The 20781-nt window shown below is 37.3% G+C and overlaps 1 protein-coding gene across 3 annotated transcripts in view; it reads right to left on the bottom strand.

Annotated features, from left to right (window-relative positions):
- Positions 1-20781, bottom strand: part of ZFAT (zinc finger and AT-hook domain containing) — an 85181-nt gene that overhangs the window by 8786 nt on the left and 55614 nt on the right. For all 3 annotated transcript variants that reach the window (XM_052703569.1, XM_052703571.1, XM_052703568.1), the window contains 5 exons: positions 20600-20688; positions 14831-14969; positions 9675-9793; positions 8155-8281; positions 5720-5850 (listed from right to left, as the gene is read on the bottom strand). In XM_052703569.1, the coding sequence (XP_052559529.1) occupies positions 5720-5850; positions 8155-8281; positions 9675-9793; positions 14831-14969; positions 20600-20688 (605 nt within the window). The remainder of the gene's footprint in view (positions 1-5719; positions 5851-8154; positions 8282-9674; positions 9794-14830; positions 14970-20599; positions 20689-20781) is intronic.

Below are 20781 nucleotides of genomic sequence, written 5' to 3' on the forward strand. Positions count from 1 at the left end.
GCCTTTACACAAAATACACATATTGAAACAGAATACATCTAGTTACCACCACTCATTCCTGCTCGTGACCACTGGAAATGGAAGAACTATAACAAAAATGAGAGATGCTGGACGCAGTCCAAAAATGGACAACTCTGCTGATGCTGCAGAATGCAGAATGCAGCTTGCAGAACAAGCAAGAATGTTTGCTTTGTGAAACCAACAAAATATATCTTGAATTTTGTCACCATAGAGAATCATTTACAGACAGGACATGATGACAGAGTCCTTTTCTACTAAAAAATAATTTAACAGCTGTGTGCATCTGTGAGGGAAACATTTCTTCACAAGAAGCATGGTATGTATATCAAACAAATGCTTAACATGGAACAATCTTCTCCAGAATTCGTTGGCATCCTTGTTTGATGTAGTGCCTAACTGAAAGATGTAGTCATACTTCAAGGCAGTTTGTAATTGAAAGGTTTTGAAAACACATCTGCAGACACTGCTAATCAAGTGTGACTGTGATATTGGCATGATTACTCATCCTCCAATCCTGGCTCTATATTCAACATGCGATCTAAAAACACAGTCCACCTATATAAATTATGAACTGAACAAACTCTGTCAGCAAAATAAACAAAAACACATTCACATTTGTTTTCACCCTATAGCATGAGGGTAAAATGATATCTGCTAAGTGTCAGAGAATTAAAACCACAGAAAGGAAAGTCACTTGCTTTACAGTGCCAGACACTCCTTGCTATGTTCCGTGTCTCTGCAGAAATGTCCAATTTCTTGTCTGTCTTTACCATTCACTATGGATATTTCTTATTTTGTTAAAGCATTTATTAATCTCTTTCCTAGCAATTCTTCAAACGTACCACTCCACACTTCCACCTTTTTCCCATTTTACTTTTTCTAGTAAGTGCAGAGTATCTCAAACATTATGCCATAAATACCATCACTATCTGTAGTAATCCAGACTTGATCACTAGTAACTGAAATAGATTCAAACTGACAAACTGTTCTTTTCGTTTCATACTGTGATCAAAGCCTCACTGTGGATTTTTGCCAATTTCAGAATATAATGGCAGAACCTCACAACTGAATCCTGGTTTTCTCTCAGGCATTTGGTGTGCATTACCTTCCTTATCAGCTGTATGTTCCCATAGCACAACAACATGACAGAACTTCTCCCAGTTTAGACATCAAAAAGGTTTAATCTTGATAATAATCTAATGTAGTGGCTCTCAGGCAAGAATAAGCTGAAGACATTTCAGATTCTAGACAGAATCTTTGAAAGGACTCACATACATAGCACTATCAGAGCTAACAAGAACTTCCATTTCCCAATCATAACCCAAACTAGATAGGACTTACATTTTTTTTTTTTAAAGTCATATTATGAATAATGATTCAGTCTGAGATTCATTATTGTTATGCTGTGAAACTATTTTCTTTTATAAAATCATTCCTATGAACAACAAATATAAAATTTCCATAGTCAAAATTGAATTATTTTTTTCTTCTCAGCACTCAATACGTGAGGTGGGAGCTCTGAATACAAAATCTGATCTTGAGTACAGCTGCATAATAATTTGTACTCATGGTTTAATATATAAGCAATATGAACATATAAAACTCAGAAATAATGTAATAGAACAACGTAAACTCCATAACCTTTCTGCTTGTGAATTAATACAAAATAATTTAAAAAGAAGATACCAAACAGAGCTAGCTATATACATGACATGTAGCAATCTACTGAGAAGGACTTAGACAAAGCTTGTTTCTCCAGGTAAAAGTCTTGCATTAACATGAAACACTAGAAGTACTGCACAGAGAAGACATTTAAACACACAGTTTGGGGAAATACTAAGAGATGAAGAGGGCTGCCTTATTCACATAATTTCAGGGATAAAGTGTCAATGGCACATTTACGAGTGAAAGTAAAGAGGAGTACAGATGTTGCAGAAAGTTCCAAGAAGGAAAAGAAAGAAAAAGATAGCAATAATGTAGTGTAACATTCACAGAAGAAAAAGAAAAGAAAAAAACAATGTTTAAAATGTCCTACTAATATAGCATTTCAAAGAAATTTTAAGGTGCAAACATAGAAATATGAAAGCAATTTGCCGGGCCAGCCAAAAATGAGGGATGAAAAAAATAGGTTATGTGTGCTCTTCATAAAAAGAGAAACAGAACAGCATAAAAATCAGAACAATACATGTTTTAAGGAAAAAAAAAAAGAAACTGAGCAGCTAAGCAAGGACTTGGAGAGGCCACTGAAGAACAAGAATGGAAATTCAGTGACAGATGATGCTGATATATTGCTGACACCCTGAATGAATTTTTTGTCTCACAATTCACAAGAGAAGCTGAAGGTCACAGAATAGAGTCTGGAATAAATTTTCCAGTGGGGAAGTGAAATACGAACGTGTCTTATGATCACCTCAAGGTTAACAATTAGGAACTCAGCATAATTAAAACCTGACAAAGTAGCAGGTACAAATGAGTGATATCCAATAGAAAGCAATGCAGTGTTAAAAAGAAAAGCTGTCAGGAGAGGATTACAATCACTTTAATAACATTTAAAGACTTTTCCCCGCAGGCTGAAATGGGTGTGGCTGTAATTCTGAAGCCATTCTCTGCTGGGCAGAACTGAAAATAATAAACAGAGCAGTGTCATAGGTCAAACAGATCTGATAAAGCATCAGAAGTACGAAATTAAAAGAGAAAAAAAAAATCATTAAAAAAACAAACACCTCTACAGATCTCCTTTGTTCCTTGCTCTACTTCCACAGAGCCCACCCAAGGTAACTAGGAATCTAAGATATTAGAAAAATTCAGTGTAAGCAGAGGAAGCACAAGATCACTCAGCTTGAGAAGTGCTACAGTTCTACACTAATTTTATTTTCTGCAACTTCAAAATTAGGGGGGAAAGGCATTTTATCAGCAGCACTCTTAACAGGTAGAAACAAAAAAGAAAAATAGTAAAGATTCTGTGCTCTGAGAATTCAATATTTGATGTAGAAGTGGAGCTTATACCACTCTGACATTAGACCACTGGAATTTGTTGATATATATAAAGCAAAGGAAAAGCAGTGATCAGTTCTTAACAGCTTGTAAACTCAAAGGCTAGAACTATGGATTAAAAAGTGAGATAGAATTAATTTGCAATATGAACACTCACAAAATGCTAATAGCAAATTCAGATGCTCTAACAAGAAAGAGGATAGGTGTTAAGATGACTGAGAAATTGATCAGATTCAATAGTCAGAAGAGTTACTGTTTTAAATTATTAATTTTCACAGAATCTTTCAGTTGGAAGGGACTCTTAAAGGTCATCAAGCTCAACTCCTCTGCAATGAACAGGGACACCTAGAGCTCCATCAGGTTGTTCAGAGTCCCATTCAGCCTGACCTTGGATGTCTCCAGGGACGGGGCATTAATCACATCTCTGGGCAACCTATTCCAGTTCCTCACCACCCTTATTGTGAAAAACTTCTTTCCTACATACAGTCTAAATCTTCCCTCTTTTACTTTGAACCATTTCTCCTTGTCCCATCACAACAGACCCTGCTAAAGAATCTGTCCTCTTCTTTCTCATAGCCCCCATTTAGATACTGAGAGGACACTCTCAGGTCTCCTCGGAGCCTTCTCTTCTTCAGGCTGAACAGCCCAGCTCTCTCAGCCTGCCCTCGTAGGAGAGGTGTTCCATTCCTCAGATGATTTTTGTGGCCCTTCTCTGGACACGCTCCAGCAGGTTCCATGTTTCTCCTATACTGAGGACTCCACACCTGGATGCAGCACTCCACGCGAGGCCTCACCAGCACACAGTAGAGAGGCAGGATCACCTCCTTCGCTCTGCCGACTTGTCTTCTTTTAATACAGCCCAGGATATGGTTGCCTTTCTGACTGCTGGCTCATGTCCAGAATGCCATCCACCAGTACTCTCAAGTCCTTTTCAGCACAATCCTTACATCTCCCAGCTTGTATTGCTAACGGGGGTTGCCGTGACCCAGCTGCAAGACCTTGCACTTGGCTTTGTTGAACCTCATGAGGTTCTCCTGGACCCACTGCTCAGCCTGACTAGATCTCTCTGGATGGCATCCTGTCCCTTGGATGTGCTGATCACACCACACAGCTTGGTGTCACCATTTTTTCCTAGTTTCACATACACAGTTTCTTCCTCACAGTTGTCACTTATCTAGGCATTGTTTTCTCCCAGGTTTCTGGTAGAAGGGCCTCAAAATACACACTTTTAAGGAGAGAACAGTATTTGGTTGTGGATAATAATGCATTTAGCCTTTTAAATCAGTCACAAATACAGCACAGTATACATATTGGCACTGAGTAAAGTTATTTTAAATTTGCATGTAGAGATGATTAAATGTCTCTCCTTTTTAATGATAGAATTTAATTTACAAATCTGGAACTGTTTTTCCTAATTAAAAAAAAAAATTACTCCAAAAATTCTTACATGTTTTCTAATAAAAACACCTGTTAAGTAAAAAATAAAAATTATATTAAAAAAAAAATTTTGAAATGCTTTTTCTTGAAATTCTGCCTTGTTTCCCTTACATCTGGGTGGCTATTGTCTTCAAACTGTTTTCACAGACTACACACTTCTACAGAATTCTTATGAATTTAATATCCACAATACTAAAACCTCAAGTTAGTTCAGGCAACCATAATAACAACACTTTGGGTTCATTTAAATAAAAGGAACTTTTCATTTTTCCCTAATGTGAGTGGTCATACTGACTTCAATCTCATAGAACCAACTGCTGCTAAGGAGCATCAGTAATACTCTTCTCTGAGCTGTTACATGACTGCAAATGAGTTTTGTTGCATCCCTCATTAAGAAAGGCAGTATGAACTCAGACTGGGCACAAGTCTTCTTTGTTCTCATGGCATGTGACTTTAAGACCTTGCATACCTCTCTAACCTTAGCTACAGGACAGCAATGGAAAGGACAAATGATGGTCACTCATCCATGGTTATGGTCAAACAGTATAATGGTTGCAGAGTACGCACAGTTGTATACAAACCTTCCATGTTCTGTTTCCAAAATAATGCAGCACTAAGGAACTCCTGACTCTTTTAGATGACAGTGGGACTACATCCCCACTCATGATGGAGGTACACTATTTTAAGAAGTCTGAAAATGCTATATTTTCTCGCTCTCACATGTTCCTATATATATTTATCCACTTATATTTTATGTATTTATACTGATGGCTATGTATTTTATATAAATATATGAGTGTATTTATGTATAAACGTGTGTGTGTGTGCACATAAACTGGGGCTGGGACAGAACTAGGCTATTTAGTCTAGGAAAAAGGAGGCTAAGGAGAGACCTTACTGTTCTCTTCCAGTATCTGAAAGGTGCTTACAGCAAGAGTGGGGCTGGTCTCTTCTCATTGATGACAGGTCACAGGACGAGGGGAAATGGCCTCAAGTTGCACCAGGTAAGTTTAGGTTTAGCAGAGGGCTGTTACTTAGGGTAGCGTGGTTAGATTGTGGTTGGACTCAATGATCTTTAAGGTCTTTTCCAACCTGGGCAATTCCATGATTCTATACATATATACACACAACAAAGGGAAAAAATTACCTTACGACAAATCCTGTGTGTCTTACAAAGTCATTCACAATTTAGGCTTTATAGAACTTCACTGATTTCACAAGAAATATACTAAAATAAAACAAAGCTGTCATGGAGAAGAGCTCTTACCTGCTTTACTACTGTCACAGTTCCAGGTGCCATGGTAACAACAGAAGCAACTGCAGTGGCATCATGGGTTTCTGATCCCAACTCAATGATTTGCTGGAGAATGTTTACAGCTGTTGGATCAAGTCTTTCACCTTATTAGAAAGACAGTATGTATAAGATCATTACAGTAAAGCAGGCCTTAAGGGTATGCAAATCTAACTGCCAGAGACACTCTTTCCCCTCATGCTTTAACCCTGATACATTGTGCTGCCTGTAAATTCAACCAGCTCACTAGCATGACACTTTAATAACAGATCTATAGGATGAAAGTATTCACAAAACAAATGCGTGCATCAACAAGTGAAACCACATTGCTCATTTTTATAACTATTTTAAAGAGATCAAAAAGAATACACTGACTAAACAAACAACAGATACAACTCACAGCAGTAACTGTAAATTATGCAGCTGTGAGACTATACAAATCCAAATGTGTATTTGCCAGACATTTATATTAAGCAGAATCTGAAGCCTATACTTACAACAAAGACAGCTGTTCGGTATATTAGATATCTGTGTTTATCATCTGTCCGAATGTGTGCAACACCTCACATCCTTAAATTATCACTAATGTGCTGAAGTGAAAAAGTTAATTTCTTGAGAAAATCAATGCCTATTACATTATAAGTATGGGATCAGAACAAGTTTGTCACATTTTTCAATTTTCTTTATGTGTGCAATTCTACCAAAGGAAAGGCAAGTTTACAAAAAAAATTACATACTTTCACTTCTCCTGAAATGTAAAAAGGAAAAACTCAGCTGCTGAAGAATGTTTTGTGACATGCAGGAATAGGAATCCCCCTCCTGTGGTCTGCATGTCCATACGATTAGCAGTAGCATGATAGATGTCAGAAAGGGAGGAAAACTCAAGGTCATGATAAAGCTGCTTCCTTTTGCTGAAATCACTGCTGAAACTAGGAAAGAGGCCTGAAGGAGCCAGTCAATGGAATAAAGCTCATGTCTTAACCCCCAACCTTTACAAACTGATACTGTAGTGGGAATCTAGCTCAGATCATTTAATTTCAAACTAAGCAGTTCTATTTTGTTACCCAAATGAAATTTGGATCTAATTTTATCTGAGAACTGAAAAATGTTTTCTTGCTTTAATTTTTTTTCTGTATAACTGCCTTCAGTTACATAACTGGTATAAACTACTAGGTTTTATATCAGAAAAGTTGGATGATTAAACCAAATTGTTCTACTTTGAAAATTACTGCCTCATGCTTAAAATCAAAACTGTTATATGCAGCATATTCCGTGATCATGCTTACTTTAATTTAAATATTATAGCTTAAGAAATTTTCTCAAGATATTTTTACTCATTCTGAATTCCCACTTACTAACAATATACAGAAAGTGCCAGTTACATAATGGAACTGTGACGTGCCTGGAGACGCCAAAAGAAATGGGAGCTTGTGAAACTTATCCGTATTATGAACCATACAGTTCACAGCAATGGTAAAATGCTCTCCTCTGGCAGCCACTGCATTTATTTACACACATAAATTCAAAAAATATAAGCACTGATTCTAGTCTCTGTTTTAACACTCTCTTAGACCTAAGAGTTTCTTCTTACAGTTGTTATTGTTCCTGACTTATCAATCTCTTTTTCTTCTCTAATGTGATACTGAATAGTTCATTCTGCTTTCTGTACCATTAGAATTAAGTTTGGTTGTACTGTTTTAGGAAAACAGTATCTGGTTCTATCATTAGTGATAGGACCAGAGGGAATGGTTTCAAGCTACGGCAGGGGAGATTCAGGCTGGACATTAGGAAGTATTACTTGTCAGAAAGGGTGGTCAGGCACTGGAATGGACTGCCCAGGGAGGTGGTGGAGTCACCGAGCCTGGGGGTGTTCAAGGAAAGGCTGGATGTTGTGTTGAGGGACATGGTTTAGTGGGAGCTATTGGGAATAGGTGAACGGTTGGACTGGGTGATCTTTTAGGTCTTTTCCAACCTTGGTGATTCTATGATTCTGTGATTCTATACCATGAGGAATACAGTAAATTAAGCATTCCACTGTGTCAGTTCTGTAGGATGGCTGATTTATAAGGGAAGAAAAATGATAGCTAGAGAACTGCCATTAGATACACACCATCTGCTTTGTCAAGGCAGCTGAGTTCACTGAATAATGCAGGCAGGAAATTCCACACATTTAATAATAAAAGGCAAAGTACAGTGTGGTGATTATGATTGATTTAAGGACACAGAAATTAATTATGAATGGTCACTTACTATTTACGCTCCAAGAAAACTCCCAAGAATTTCTGGATGACAAATTTCAGCATTTTTAACTGTTTCACAGTGATTGTATACTGCCCACTATACTGAAAAGAACTAGATATTTATGAAAAAATACATATTTGGTGTTCCAACCCCACAGAAAAGTAACCTACCATTTTCAGAAGTATATCTAAGGTTCTGTAATGCAGCTACAGCAGCCTGAGTGCCTTGATCATCTTCTCCAGCCTCTGTGATATGGAGATACTGAGTAGATGCTTCTTCAGAAACTTCAGCAGTTAACTTGAAAACAAAACACAGCCAACGCATGGTTAATCTCCCTCTCATTTCAGCAAATTAGAGAACAATCAAAGTTATCAGTCTAAAATAACGAGTTTTGGACAATAAGCAAGAGTTATAGAAATTATCTTTCCCACAGCTACTATTTTCAAAAGAGGCTGTTAACATGTACTTTTGTTCTGATGGGACTTTACTATTGTACCAATGACAAAGATTTGCTTGAATCCTGGGTGTCCTCTTACTTTCTCATGTTTGGCCACCAAGGAAGGCGGATATAGTATGGTTTGTGAAATCCATATGGAAATAACACTTCAAAGGACTACATTCTAAAATACTTGCCCCTTCTCCTTTGATTAACTGTCCACACAGAACCTACTGTGATAGTTTTTGAGCATTTTATACTCTATCCATGCGTACTGCTGAACACAAACCACAGGACAGACTTCTAAACCAGGCATCAGGCTGATGCTTAGGGCCGGACTGCCTGAAATCCAGCAGGATCTGAAACTGACTTGTCCACTGCAATTGATTTCTGTTTTTCTCCTGTCACTGGAGACCAACAATGAACTAATCAGGCAGTGGAAACTCAGCTTGCTAACTGTGATTTTTTAATGGAAGTGACTGGATGGTTCTGCGGTTTTGCCGTAGCTTCTACATCTACATTCAATTTTGTTTCATTAAAGTAACAGTCCTTATTTTAAAACAAATTGCTACCCAAGTTACAGCAGAAAAAAGATTTAGAAATTACAGCTGCTTAAGGCAGCTGCACTACCCCACCCATCAAGAAAATTCAGATGGGTTTTGGCTTTGCTTTGTTTTTTTCCTGACTTGGCTTCTTAGATCTACGTTAAATATTTTAAGCTTTGCTCCTAATCATTGATGCTGTGACTCCTATATACTTTGGACACAAGACTAAATAGTGGAAGACATACTCTTTCTAACAGTATCTCATTTAGCTGATTAACATATAAATTCAGTTTTCTGTATTTTAACATTGGACCAAGTCATAAGCTTATTTCATTAATTCAATACAACCTCACAGCTTTGGGCACCTTCAAGTTAACATCAGTGAATATTTTTTGTATGTATATTTTTTGTATATATGTTTTTTTAGTTTCATATATTTTTGCTAAAACTTTTATTCTTTCTACTGCAGAGGACTAGAGCCTTCTCCATACAAAAAAACACAGTACATTATTAGTCCAATTACTAGTCATGAAAGCAGTCAATATTGACAGTCAAAGGAGTGTGTGCATTGAAAATGGTGATGAGAGAACACAGGACCTCCTGTTCTTATATAAAGTTGAGAACACACTTTTGAGCACTTGTTATCCTTAACTTTCCCTCCACAACTTCCTAAAATCCTAGGCCCAAATCCATGAAAAATTTGCTTTACCTCCCACTTTGCTTCTCCATCGTGTTCCACAAGCTTCATTCCATGCTTGTTCTTAAGATGTCTGTTGAATTCCCATTTTGTACCATATACAAAGCTGCAAACAGGACACTTAATACCACCTACAAGGAGACAAAAATAAATTATTTTAATTATTTTTCTATTAGGTATTTTTCAAGGAAGTAAATACCCATTTCATTTAACCTCATCTCTGCTAAGATTTACAATTTAATTTTAAAATCTTTGCTTTCATAATGTAAATAGTATGAAAGACTGGAAAAAAACCTCACAAAGTAGGTGAACTCTTAAAATGCTTTAAAGGCAATTTTGGATAATGGTAATAAAAGGAATATGGAACAACTCATGCACCTGGAAAGGTATAGCAATCTTTCTTCCCTACCTTCATGTTTCCCTATGATGGATGGAAAGTTGGAGGAATGCTGTTTCCATCTTTCTCTGCTTCTACATCCCCCTCTCTCTTGGGAATCCCTCCCCAATTACAAACATACAGCTATCTGCATTAGCTTGAGATAGTACTTCATTTCTGTAATTAAGTTCGAGCGAAAAATAATGGTTTCAAGCCTACTGAGCTAAATGTTAAGAGACATAGCCAGAATATAACAGAGGGAATTTAAACTGCAAAGTAACAACTTACTTACTGGGCAAGAACATAAGCTCACAGTCATGATTCTGGTTGAAATTCAAGCTAAGCAGCACTAAGAGACCATGTGTAGTTTCCAAGTGACATTTCTTTGAAGTCCAAGGGTATTTGTGACTCATACTGTGCCATAGGCCAAGCATAAACTAAGACTAGTACATGCATTAAATAATTCTAAATAAATACTTTTTCACAATAAATACCCTTTTATTTCAAATTGTAGAGTTCTTCAGAAACTTCAATGCTTGCTCCATTGCACGCTGTTGTAGCTTCCAATGTAAATTGTATGTATATTCAAAAAATCTACAGGAATGGGCTCTATCAAGTTTTAGGTTTAGATACTGGCTTCCTGCTGTCCTATTAAGACACTTGTTGTCTTTGAAGATCTTTCTCAAGTTCAAAACAACATATTTGTGAATTTGGCACAGTGTTAACCTAGTAAACAATTTTTTACGGGTAAAAAAATACTGAATATGATGAAATCATAAGCGGCGAATTTTAGACTAAACAGTTTTCACTTCTTTTTCTTATTAAAGTCACTTGTCAAATGTCAGATTCCAGTTGTTTGTAATTATGCAAGTAAGTTTTTTTGTTTTTTGTTTTGTTTTGTTGTTTTTTCCCTATTGACTAAATAAGAGCAGGAATAACATATGATAATTTGTTGCATTAGGTGACCGGAACTCACTCTAACAAATCTAACTGCTTTAGGAGCTATTCCACCAGATGGCAAATGATGACTCTTACTCATCGTGTTGAAATGCTTCAAACAGACTCTCACAAACTGGCAATAGGCCAAGCTCTCACTGCCCATAGTCTTTTAAGCATAAGGTGATTAGAAAAAGCTTTCAATGTTACAGTCATGGAAATCCAGCAAATGGTATTCTACCAGGTGAAAATAAACTTTCTGTTTTGGTAAAACAGAACGTAACTACACGCACTCACTAGAGTCTCTCATTGACACTTAATATTCATCTATGATTTCCCCCTCGTTGCTCTCAGTCTAGTGTAAGTCCTCACCAAACTTCATTATAGCAGATGCTTAATATTCTATCCCAGTACACAAAAATGAACTGGTTTCTCTATTAAAGGGCTTAAAACTCTGCAGTTCACAAAAGCAAAATAATGTGGCTCTGATGAGGACAAAGAAATTATCGGTTTGAGAAAAGGAAATTAAATATTAATTCCACACTAATCTGTACTATTAGAAAGGAATACTATTGTGTAAGAGAAGCCTTTCCCACATTAGTTATGGAAATCATTATAACAATACACCAGATTAATTAAAGTGCAACTTCTGTTACTGAGACTTTAAATAAAGAACAACTACGAAAGCACAGAAGTGATAATATTTAAGTCTAGGTCAGTGATTTGGAAAACTTTGGAAAACTAACTTTTGCACAATTCTTTAAAAATTTGCAGCAGAGAGTCAGTAAATGATGTATCTTCTATTTTTAATATCAAAACTGATCTCTGCAACAAAAAAATACACAAAGACAACTGTTTTTGTCTGCTAAAGTGATGACAGTGGTATAATAGACCATAAGGCCACAAATAGATCATCCTGAATGTACTGAGCAAGTTGCTGCATGAACACAAATAGAAAACCCATACTCCAGAGAGTGCAGAAATACATAAGCAAAACAATGCGTGGTAGGGAATAATCAGTAAAGAAAAAGTAAGCAATTTACAGGAAAAAAAACAACATGACATGCTCAACACTGGAGAACAAATTAAACTAAAAAAAGAAACTATCTAATGAGTTGGCAGAGTCTTCTAATATAAACTCCGAAGAGAAACCCTCCTGGCTGTTCCCAGCAATACATAATCCTCTTGCCTCTTCTATTTTCTAAGCACTTCCAGGAATGTACAGTGGAATCTAGCAGTTTACAGGCATTCAAGTATTTAAAATTAAGGTATTTGGAACACAGCACTGTAGTCACAAACCAAACGACAAGAATGGAGAAGAAAAGATGAGTGCATGTGAGATGATTCACTCTTGGGTAACTTGGAACAAGCAGGATACAAAATGAGGAATATTTTTACATGGCTTCTATTAGGTGTTAATTTTTGTTTGCCTCCCTTCTCTTTTCTTTTTTCTTTCTTTTTTTTTTTTTTTTTCAAACCCACTCATTTACTGGTTCTCTTGTCTTTTCATACTTGTCTGCAGTCCTTTAATTTCAAAGGACTTGTTTAATAGCAAGTCTGAACAGTCATTTTCTCTAATATGAATACATGAATAATTTTCTAAAATAGCTTTCAGATCCATGAATATGCTAAATTGAAGCTTGATAGAGACTACTGAGGCAGCAAGTTGCAACCGCTGACCAAGGCTGCATATCTTGTCACACTGCATCATACGTCCACATTGATCCATTTGTGCTGTGACCTAAAGATCCTCTGATTCCAAAATCAGGGAAAAAATTAACTTGAATAGCACTTATGTGCAACTCCAAATGCAAATCTTAATTAACTCAGTCTCCCAAAGGGAACAATTTTTTCCTAGTGAGATACGAAGACACTGAGAGGGGGAAAAAAAAAGATAAATGATCTTCATACGGTCTGACAAAAAAACTACAATGATCCCATTTTTGAGTCCACATGTAATACTCCCCACAACAGGCTACACAGGAGGAAGAGGAGCTGGCAAAGGAGGTTGCATGTGGGAAAACTGCATCTACTAGCATGGCTTTCCTCATGATAGTTCTGAGATGAGGCATAGTCTTGGTCGCTGTTACACAAATTTGAAGTCCATTCACTGTTCCTATACCTTACAGAGCAGGTGAACAACTGGGAAGCAAGCACAGTGTTAGTGGTAGCATGGGAAATGTGTACGGAAAGGAAGAGAAAGAAGTCAGGGAAAACAGCATGTCTAGCAGAGAAAAACATAAAGGGTAATTCTCTTTAATCTCATTCCAAGGTCCTAATTCTCTGACAACAACTGCATTCTCTATTTTATAATTTGTTTGTTTGTTTCAGTGGAAAAGAAGTAATAAAATCAACTCTACCAAACCCTAAAATATTTCCAGAACAATTTTTTTAATTTAATTAGGCCTTTCCATCTTCAAGTCTAGGCACTAGAACTGAATAAGGTTTGTGTTTCATGAACCTTTTACACTCACAAAGGTATCTGATAGCAGAGTCAATTGTTTGTTTTGATTCACTGCCCAGTGCAAAAAAGGACTGATGGGAATCAGACAACCAGTACATGCGAGTGCTTTGCTGTTACTCAGGCTCTGCAAGGAAAAAGTTACACTGTGATTGATGCCTGTATGAAGTAGAAATGGCAGAAATAAAGCAAATAGTGCTGTCCATCTTTTCAGAAGGAAATACAGGACTTCAGCTGAAAATTATCAACAAAAAATAATGACAGTGAGTAATAGAACTTCTAATGCTAACTACATAAACATGATAAAATAAACTAATTCAAGCTGATTTTCCTTCCCCTCTGACGCTCTGTTAGCTCCTGAATTTTGGATATCCGCCAACATTCTCATTACGTCTTCTTGACCTGTCTATGATGGCCATTTCTCCAACTGACAGGTGCCTACAATTAATCAGTTTTATTTTTGTGTAGTACAACTTTAGTTTTACACAACAATAACAAGGAATGGAACACTTAGGACCCTAACACAGTGACACGAAGTAGAGAAATGCAGGCCAGGTGCAACAACCTTCTGATGTGGAGACACAAGATGCAGCATAGAAGACAAGGAGTGATAAGAAATGGGACACAAGGTTGGTAAAGAAGATCTCAGCTATAAACTATCAAAAAAAAAAAAAAAAAAAAAAGATCTGCAGATAGACAACACTGATGCCCTTCACAAGTATTTTGCTGCTCTTTAAACTATTAACAGTAAATTTGGATGTAATTTGGAGCTACAGACCAATTAAAAAGAAAGCGTAAATATGCAGAAACCAACATGTTAACACTGACCTCAAGCAGAAGGGGAGAAGAAAACAAAGCCGTCAAGATTAACATCATTAGATCTAGATTAAAGACTATTCTTAAATTAGGTTGTTAAGATTTACATTATACTAACACATACATAAGTTGTACTTCCTTTGGCCACAAACAAGCTTTTGAGCAGTACTCTGTGCAACTGGTTTTATCTGCACTCTCTTTTGCGGGGGAACAATTTAGTGTCATTTACTCTCAGTGTTTAGTTCAACCTTGTAAAATTGTCATCGAAATTTATCAGTGTGTCATTCATTTCAAGATACTGAATCTTTACTTACAGAAGGAGACAAGTGAAAAAGATAAATGTACACAGCAGTGAACAGAACAGGCAAGGTCAATCAAAAGTCTGATTCACTCACTCTTAGAAATCAAGAACAAAGGACAGTGAAAAAAACAGTTAAAGGCAGGCTGTTCAGAATTACCACAAAGTAGTACTAATTTATAACACCCAATAACATGATGAATAAATATCCTGCAGAAGTTTATTCTACATCAGGTTTGCTTCAGCAAGATAACATCAAATCTTATAAAGTGGATGATTACCTTGTTGGATAAGAGCTTCTGCAGCAGGCTCCCCAGAACCTACATTTACGTACTCTTCGTTAGGATGCTTTTTGTTGTAATGCCTCTTCAGGGAACCAGATATGTTGCAGGAATAACGGCAGTGTGCACAACGGAAAGGCTAGGAGCAAAAAGGAAACAGCTCTAAGCTGCTAGATTTAGATTCAGAGAAACCAGTTTGAATTCTAGTTTGGGCATTTTCCAAGGAGACTTTCCAAAATTCAACACAAAGTCACAATTAAATTTTACCTACAATTTCGAACTTGTAATTATATGCAAAAACAAACAAACAAACAGAAAAAAAGAAAAAAACAATCAAGAATTCTCAACATTATAATATCAGTACTTACTTTCACAATTCAATAAACTGGGTATTTTCATAATGAAATCAGACCTGATCTCAGGTCTGACCACACAGAGATCCTCTGCAAGCGATTTACTCAGTTGCCCTGAACAAAGTAATTTTCGTCCGAAAAGAGGGAGTAAGAGAGCTAAAATAACTTCAGCTTTTGAGTGAGACATGCAACTATTAAAGGAAGCTAGGCAGAACCAGGTCTGAAACAGAATGCAGACACTGACTGAACTCCTTCGGGAAAAGTCAAGTTCCTCAGAACAAGCAAAATGCTTCATGTGCAGCCACACTGACCAGACTCATCTAAAGCTAGTCAGCAGAAAACAGCTGGTACAGAAATTCTGATTAAGAAGCTGAATTTAAAGCAGGGAAATGTCTGCTGTCAGGGTCTACTGACCAGAACATTGCCCTAACATTGCTGCTCATGACCTTCCTTGAGGCTTCAAGCCTCAATAAGGAAGAAAACTGGTGTTCAGATTCCTTTAACCTTTCAATCCAGAAGGTGCTGTAACATTCAGCCTTCAATTTTTTCATAGTAATCGCCCTCTATTTCCACAGCAGGTACCACAGTTCTTTCAAGTAAATATTTTATGCAGATTGCTTAGTTGTTGTATCAGTTTAAATACACTCGCATGTACTGTTATTATGTGCTGTATGACAGCAGGATTGGTAGCAGAGTGAGGAGAGACAGTAATTTTTTCTTTAATCTGGCCATATAGAGTTGATGGCACAACCTCTACAGCTCTGTGCAAACAGAATACATTTATGCTATGATAATGCACATAACAAACATGAAATAGTACATGCTGAATTATACTAAACCTAGCAGTGGATGTTCTATGATCCTGAAGATGAAAACGGAAGTGCAGAAAAACTTCAAAAATGGTCTGTCCAAGTCACCAGTACGAGATCACAAAATATTCTGCTATTGTCCTATTTGCCAGTATGAGGTCACACAATAGTTTCACGTGTATCTACTTATAATTATTTCTAATTAATACTTTGGAAGTTTCAGAATAATCAACCTTTTACATTTGGTTCAGTTATTTCAAACATGTCTGATGGTAACAAAAGGTCTGAACAATATGCAGTATTATGCTATCTGCTAAGCAATTAGAATACTTCACACATTTCAGCTAAGCAGAGGGCAGAAAATAGGACAAGAAAGCAAGCAAGCAAATGAACAAAACAAAAAACATAGGCAAATCTAATCATTGGTAGAGAAATTTTCCCAAGCTTCTATTATTCATTACTGCTCGAAGTTCACCATCTTCAGCAAATTACATTAGCATCTCCAAGCCATAATGGAAAAGGGCTTTTCTAAACATCCTGTTGATTCCTTTAAGCAAACTGTATTGTAATGGTGTAACAGCAGCAACTTTACTGCTCTACTACTGTCTACAGTGCAAATTCATGAAGCTGATATTCAGAAAAAAATGTTCAAATGTCAAGTTACAAAACTTTTGTTGTCAAAAACAATCTTAACGCAATCATAAAACTGACCAGATTCAATATCTCAATAAATTTAACAAAAAGAACGAGTGCTAGAACTTGAGAATGGTGAAAAAGGACATCACCTTACCACTGATCATCATGTTTTTCTGCAGGTATAATGCTTATACATACAGGGAAATGAATGAACAATACATCTGGATGAAACTGTTTTATCAGAAGAACTGTCAGCATGTTTAGTGTTCATGAGAATACACCAAATGACACAGTGCAAGTTCACTAGAAATGCTATTTTCAAAACACTCTACATCTGCCCAGCTTTCCTACTATGTCAGGAAAATGTAGTCCATTCACTTCAAATTTGTTTCTTCAAATTCTACGCTGTACTGTTTTGCTTTTGTTTTGTGTTTACTGTTTGTTTTTTTTTTTTTTTAACCAGAATAATTAAGAATAAAAAAGTCTGAGCATTGGTGGATGTCTCCATGGACACTGCTGAGGGAGCTGGCAGAGGTGATTGCTGAACTGCTCTCTGTCATCTTCGAGAGGTCTTGGAGAATGGGGAAGGTGCCTAAAGACTGGAGGATAGCCAGTCCGGTCTTCAAAAAGGGCAAGAAGGAAGATCCAGGTAATTACAGGCCAGTCAGCCTCACCTCTCTCCCTGGAAAGGTGATGGAACAGCTTGTGCTGGATGCCATCTCCAGACAACTGGAAGAAAAGGAGGTTATCAGGAGTAGTCAGCATGGGTTCACCAGGGGGAGGTCGTGCTTGACCAACCTGGTAGCCTTCTGTGATGTTGTCACTGGCTGGGTGGATGGGGGGAGAGCAGTGGATGTAGTCTACCTTGATTTCAGCAAGGTGTTTGATACTGTCTCCAGAACAAAGCTGAAGAAGTGTGGGATAGATGAGTGGACAGTGAGGTGGGTTGAGAACTGACTGACTGGCAGAGCGCAGAGGGTCATCGTTGGGGGTGCAGATTCTGGTTGGAGACCTGTAACTAGCGGTGTTCCTCAGGGGTCAGTGCTGGGTCCGGTCTTGTTCAACATCTTCATCAATGACCTTGATGAGGGAATAGTGGCCACCCTCAACAAGTTTGCTGAGGATACGAAGTTGGGAGGATTGGCTGACATGCCTGAAGGCTGTGCTGCCATTCAGTGAGACCTGGACAGGCCGGAGAGCTGGGCAGTAAGAAACCAGATGAGGTTTAACAAAAGCAAGTGTAGAGTCTTGCATCTGGGGAGGAATAATTGCATGCACTGGTACAGGTTGGGGGATGAGCTGCTGGAGAGGAGCTCTGCGGAGAGGGACCTGGGTGTCCTGGTGGACGACAGGTTGGCCATGAGCCAGCAGTGTGCCCTTGTGGCCAAGAGGGCCAATGGCTTACTGGGGTGCATTAAAAAGAGCATGGCCAGCAGATTGAGGGAGGTGATCCTCCCCCTCTACTCTGCCCTGGTGAGGCCTCATCTGGAGTACTGCGTCCAGTTCTGGGCTCCCCAGTACAAAAAAGACAGGGATCTCTTGGAAAGAGTCCAGCGGAGGGCCACGAAGATGGTGAAGGGCCTGGAGCATCTCCCCTATGGAGAGAGGTTAAGTGAACTGGGTCTGTTCAGCCTTGAGAGAAGACTGAGAGGGGACCTGATCCAGGTCTATAAATATCTAAGATGTGGGGGGCAGAGTGGCGAGAACGGACTCTTTTCAGTGGTGAGTGGAGACAGGACAAGGGGAAACGGACAGAAACTGCAGCACAGGAAGTGCTTTCCGCACCAAGAACTTTTTATGGTGAGGGTGACGGAGCACTGGGACAGGCTGCCCAGGGAAGTCGTGGAGTCTCCTTCTCTGGAGATGTTCAAGACCTGCCTGGATGCCGACCTGTGTGGCCTGGTGTAGGGAACCTGCTTTGGCATGGGGGTTGGACTCGATGATCTCTGGAGGTCCCATCCAACCCCTATGATTCTGTGATTCTGTGATCCCTGGAGACATTCAAGGTCAGGCTGGACAGAGCTCCGAGCAACCTGATCTAGCTATACACGTTCCTTATTGTTGAAGAGGAGTTGGACCAAATGACCTTTAAAGGTCTCTTCCAACTCAAATGATTCTATGTGCATTTCTTCTCATGTGCAGTTGAAGGAAATTTCCTGTGACCAGCTTCAGCTTAACCAAAATAAAAAAGTAAAAAAGTTCTAAACAGCAGTGTCTGTAGTCTAGAAAAGCAGTACAGCAGTAATTAGTCACCAAGAACTCACCTATCACTAAACATATAAAGAAAAAACAAAACATAATCTATTTCAGTTTCTCAGATATCTATAATTTAAATCAAACTATGAAATGTTGATAATTATTTATAATTCTTTTTTTTTTTTCTTCCAGTGCTCCCTGAAATGAGTTCTTGTACTTCTGAGGTCGAGGTATTACCAGCAACTCACTGTCCACACAGGAAATAATTCTCAGCACAGTAACAGGATTAACTTTGATTTCTGCAGCTCTGGAATTCATTTTTGAGAGTGTCCTGAGGTCCAAATTCAAGCACCTGCCAACCACCAGGGTTCTGTGACTCAAACACCATGTAGCTTGGAAATGGGATTGATTGAACTATTATTACATTGTGTTGCTACTGATGAGCTTTATATGCATAAAAGCAACTATCCCAGAGAGAGGTAGGTGTTACTAAGAGACAATTAATGAACCCCTCTTAGCAAATATTCCTGATTGACTTACTTCAGTGCTTTGCAGTTCTCTTAATGCATTGAATAGCCACAATTCAATGTAGGCTTAGAGGACTGCCAAGAGATATTTTATTTGTAACACTAAAACATAGTCAGAACTACCCATGTTTTAACTCATAAAGTACTTACTGTGAGTACTTTCATCTCATTAGCCATTTAAAAAGGAAAAGAGTGTTTTTCCACTAAAAAGATAGGAAAATTTTTTTATATATATATTATTGTATATATTATTATGTATTATTATTATATATTATATTATATATTATATTATTGTATATATAATATATTGTTATATATTATATTATTATTATAATTATATATATTATTAAGAAAAAAAATCTTTCTTTAAAATATACAGTCCCTCTAGATGATTTGCTTCATTTTCCTATATGATCTTGCCTTCCAAAACTTAAATCATGAGTCAAAAAACTGTCATTCTTTCTGCTGTATGAAGAAGCAACTAAAGTGTACTCTTCATAGAAGCAAACTAATTTGTTAGATAATGAAAACTGTTTGCATATCAAAATAGTATGACATTTTCCATGATTACTATGTTCATTGCTAAGATAAGTGTTACATTAAAATGAACATTTCATACATAAAAAACACCCGGTTTTTCGGGAAAAAAAGACAAGGATCACTTCTGTTTTCTGAAAGCAATATTTCACAATTCATTGCATCAAGATCATGCTGAGAACCAATTTGAGAATAAAGCCAAACTAAAGTCTACAAATTTCTCACCTAAACACTTCATAGAAGCATTAACAATCTTCAAAATTCTCTCCAAGCCACATTTCAGATAAACGTGTTGGGTTTTTTTAAGTTAATTAATTCTCATCAATTTTCTTCAAGTATATGAACTCACATACAAACTTTCACGGCAGATTAAGATGGGCAATGAACAGTGATGGATGGGATGCATATTCCTACTTTAATAAGGAATTTTAAGATACATATGAGATTAGTAATGTCAAGTCAGACATAATAGTTACATCTGACATATATTTTAATACATGTATCTTTGTCAGGTACAGATACTGAAAATAGTCCACAAACAAAACAAATCCACCTCAGAAGTCTGAATATGAAGTGAATATTCCCAAAATATTATATTATTAAGATGCTGTAATTGTGACTATAAAACAAAATGTGCTAGTTTTGAAGCTGTTGCCTGAAGTTCCATGTATTGCTGAAAGTCATCAGTAACGACAACTTATGTTTTCTTACCTTGAAAGGGACATGTTGTTCCATATGACGTAGGAGTTGTGGCTTCTGAACAGCTGTATAGTCACATACTGTACATTTAAACTGCTTTCCTGAAACAGGTAGAAAATGGAATCACAATTTTCTATTTAAATTCTGAAAACTACCTTAATATTTCTTCATAATAATGATTTCCAAAATTATAA

This window comes from Tympanuchus pallidicinctus, unplaced genomic scaffold (genome assembly GCF_026119805.1).
Source record: "Tympanuchus pallidicinctus isolate F22 unplaced genomic scaffold, pur_lepc_1.0 scaffold5, whole genome shotgun sequence".
Taxonomy (NCBI): domain Eukaryota; kingdom Metazoa; phylum Chordata; class Aves; order Galliformes; family Phasianidae; genus Tympanuchus; species Tympanuchus pallidicinctus.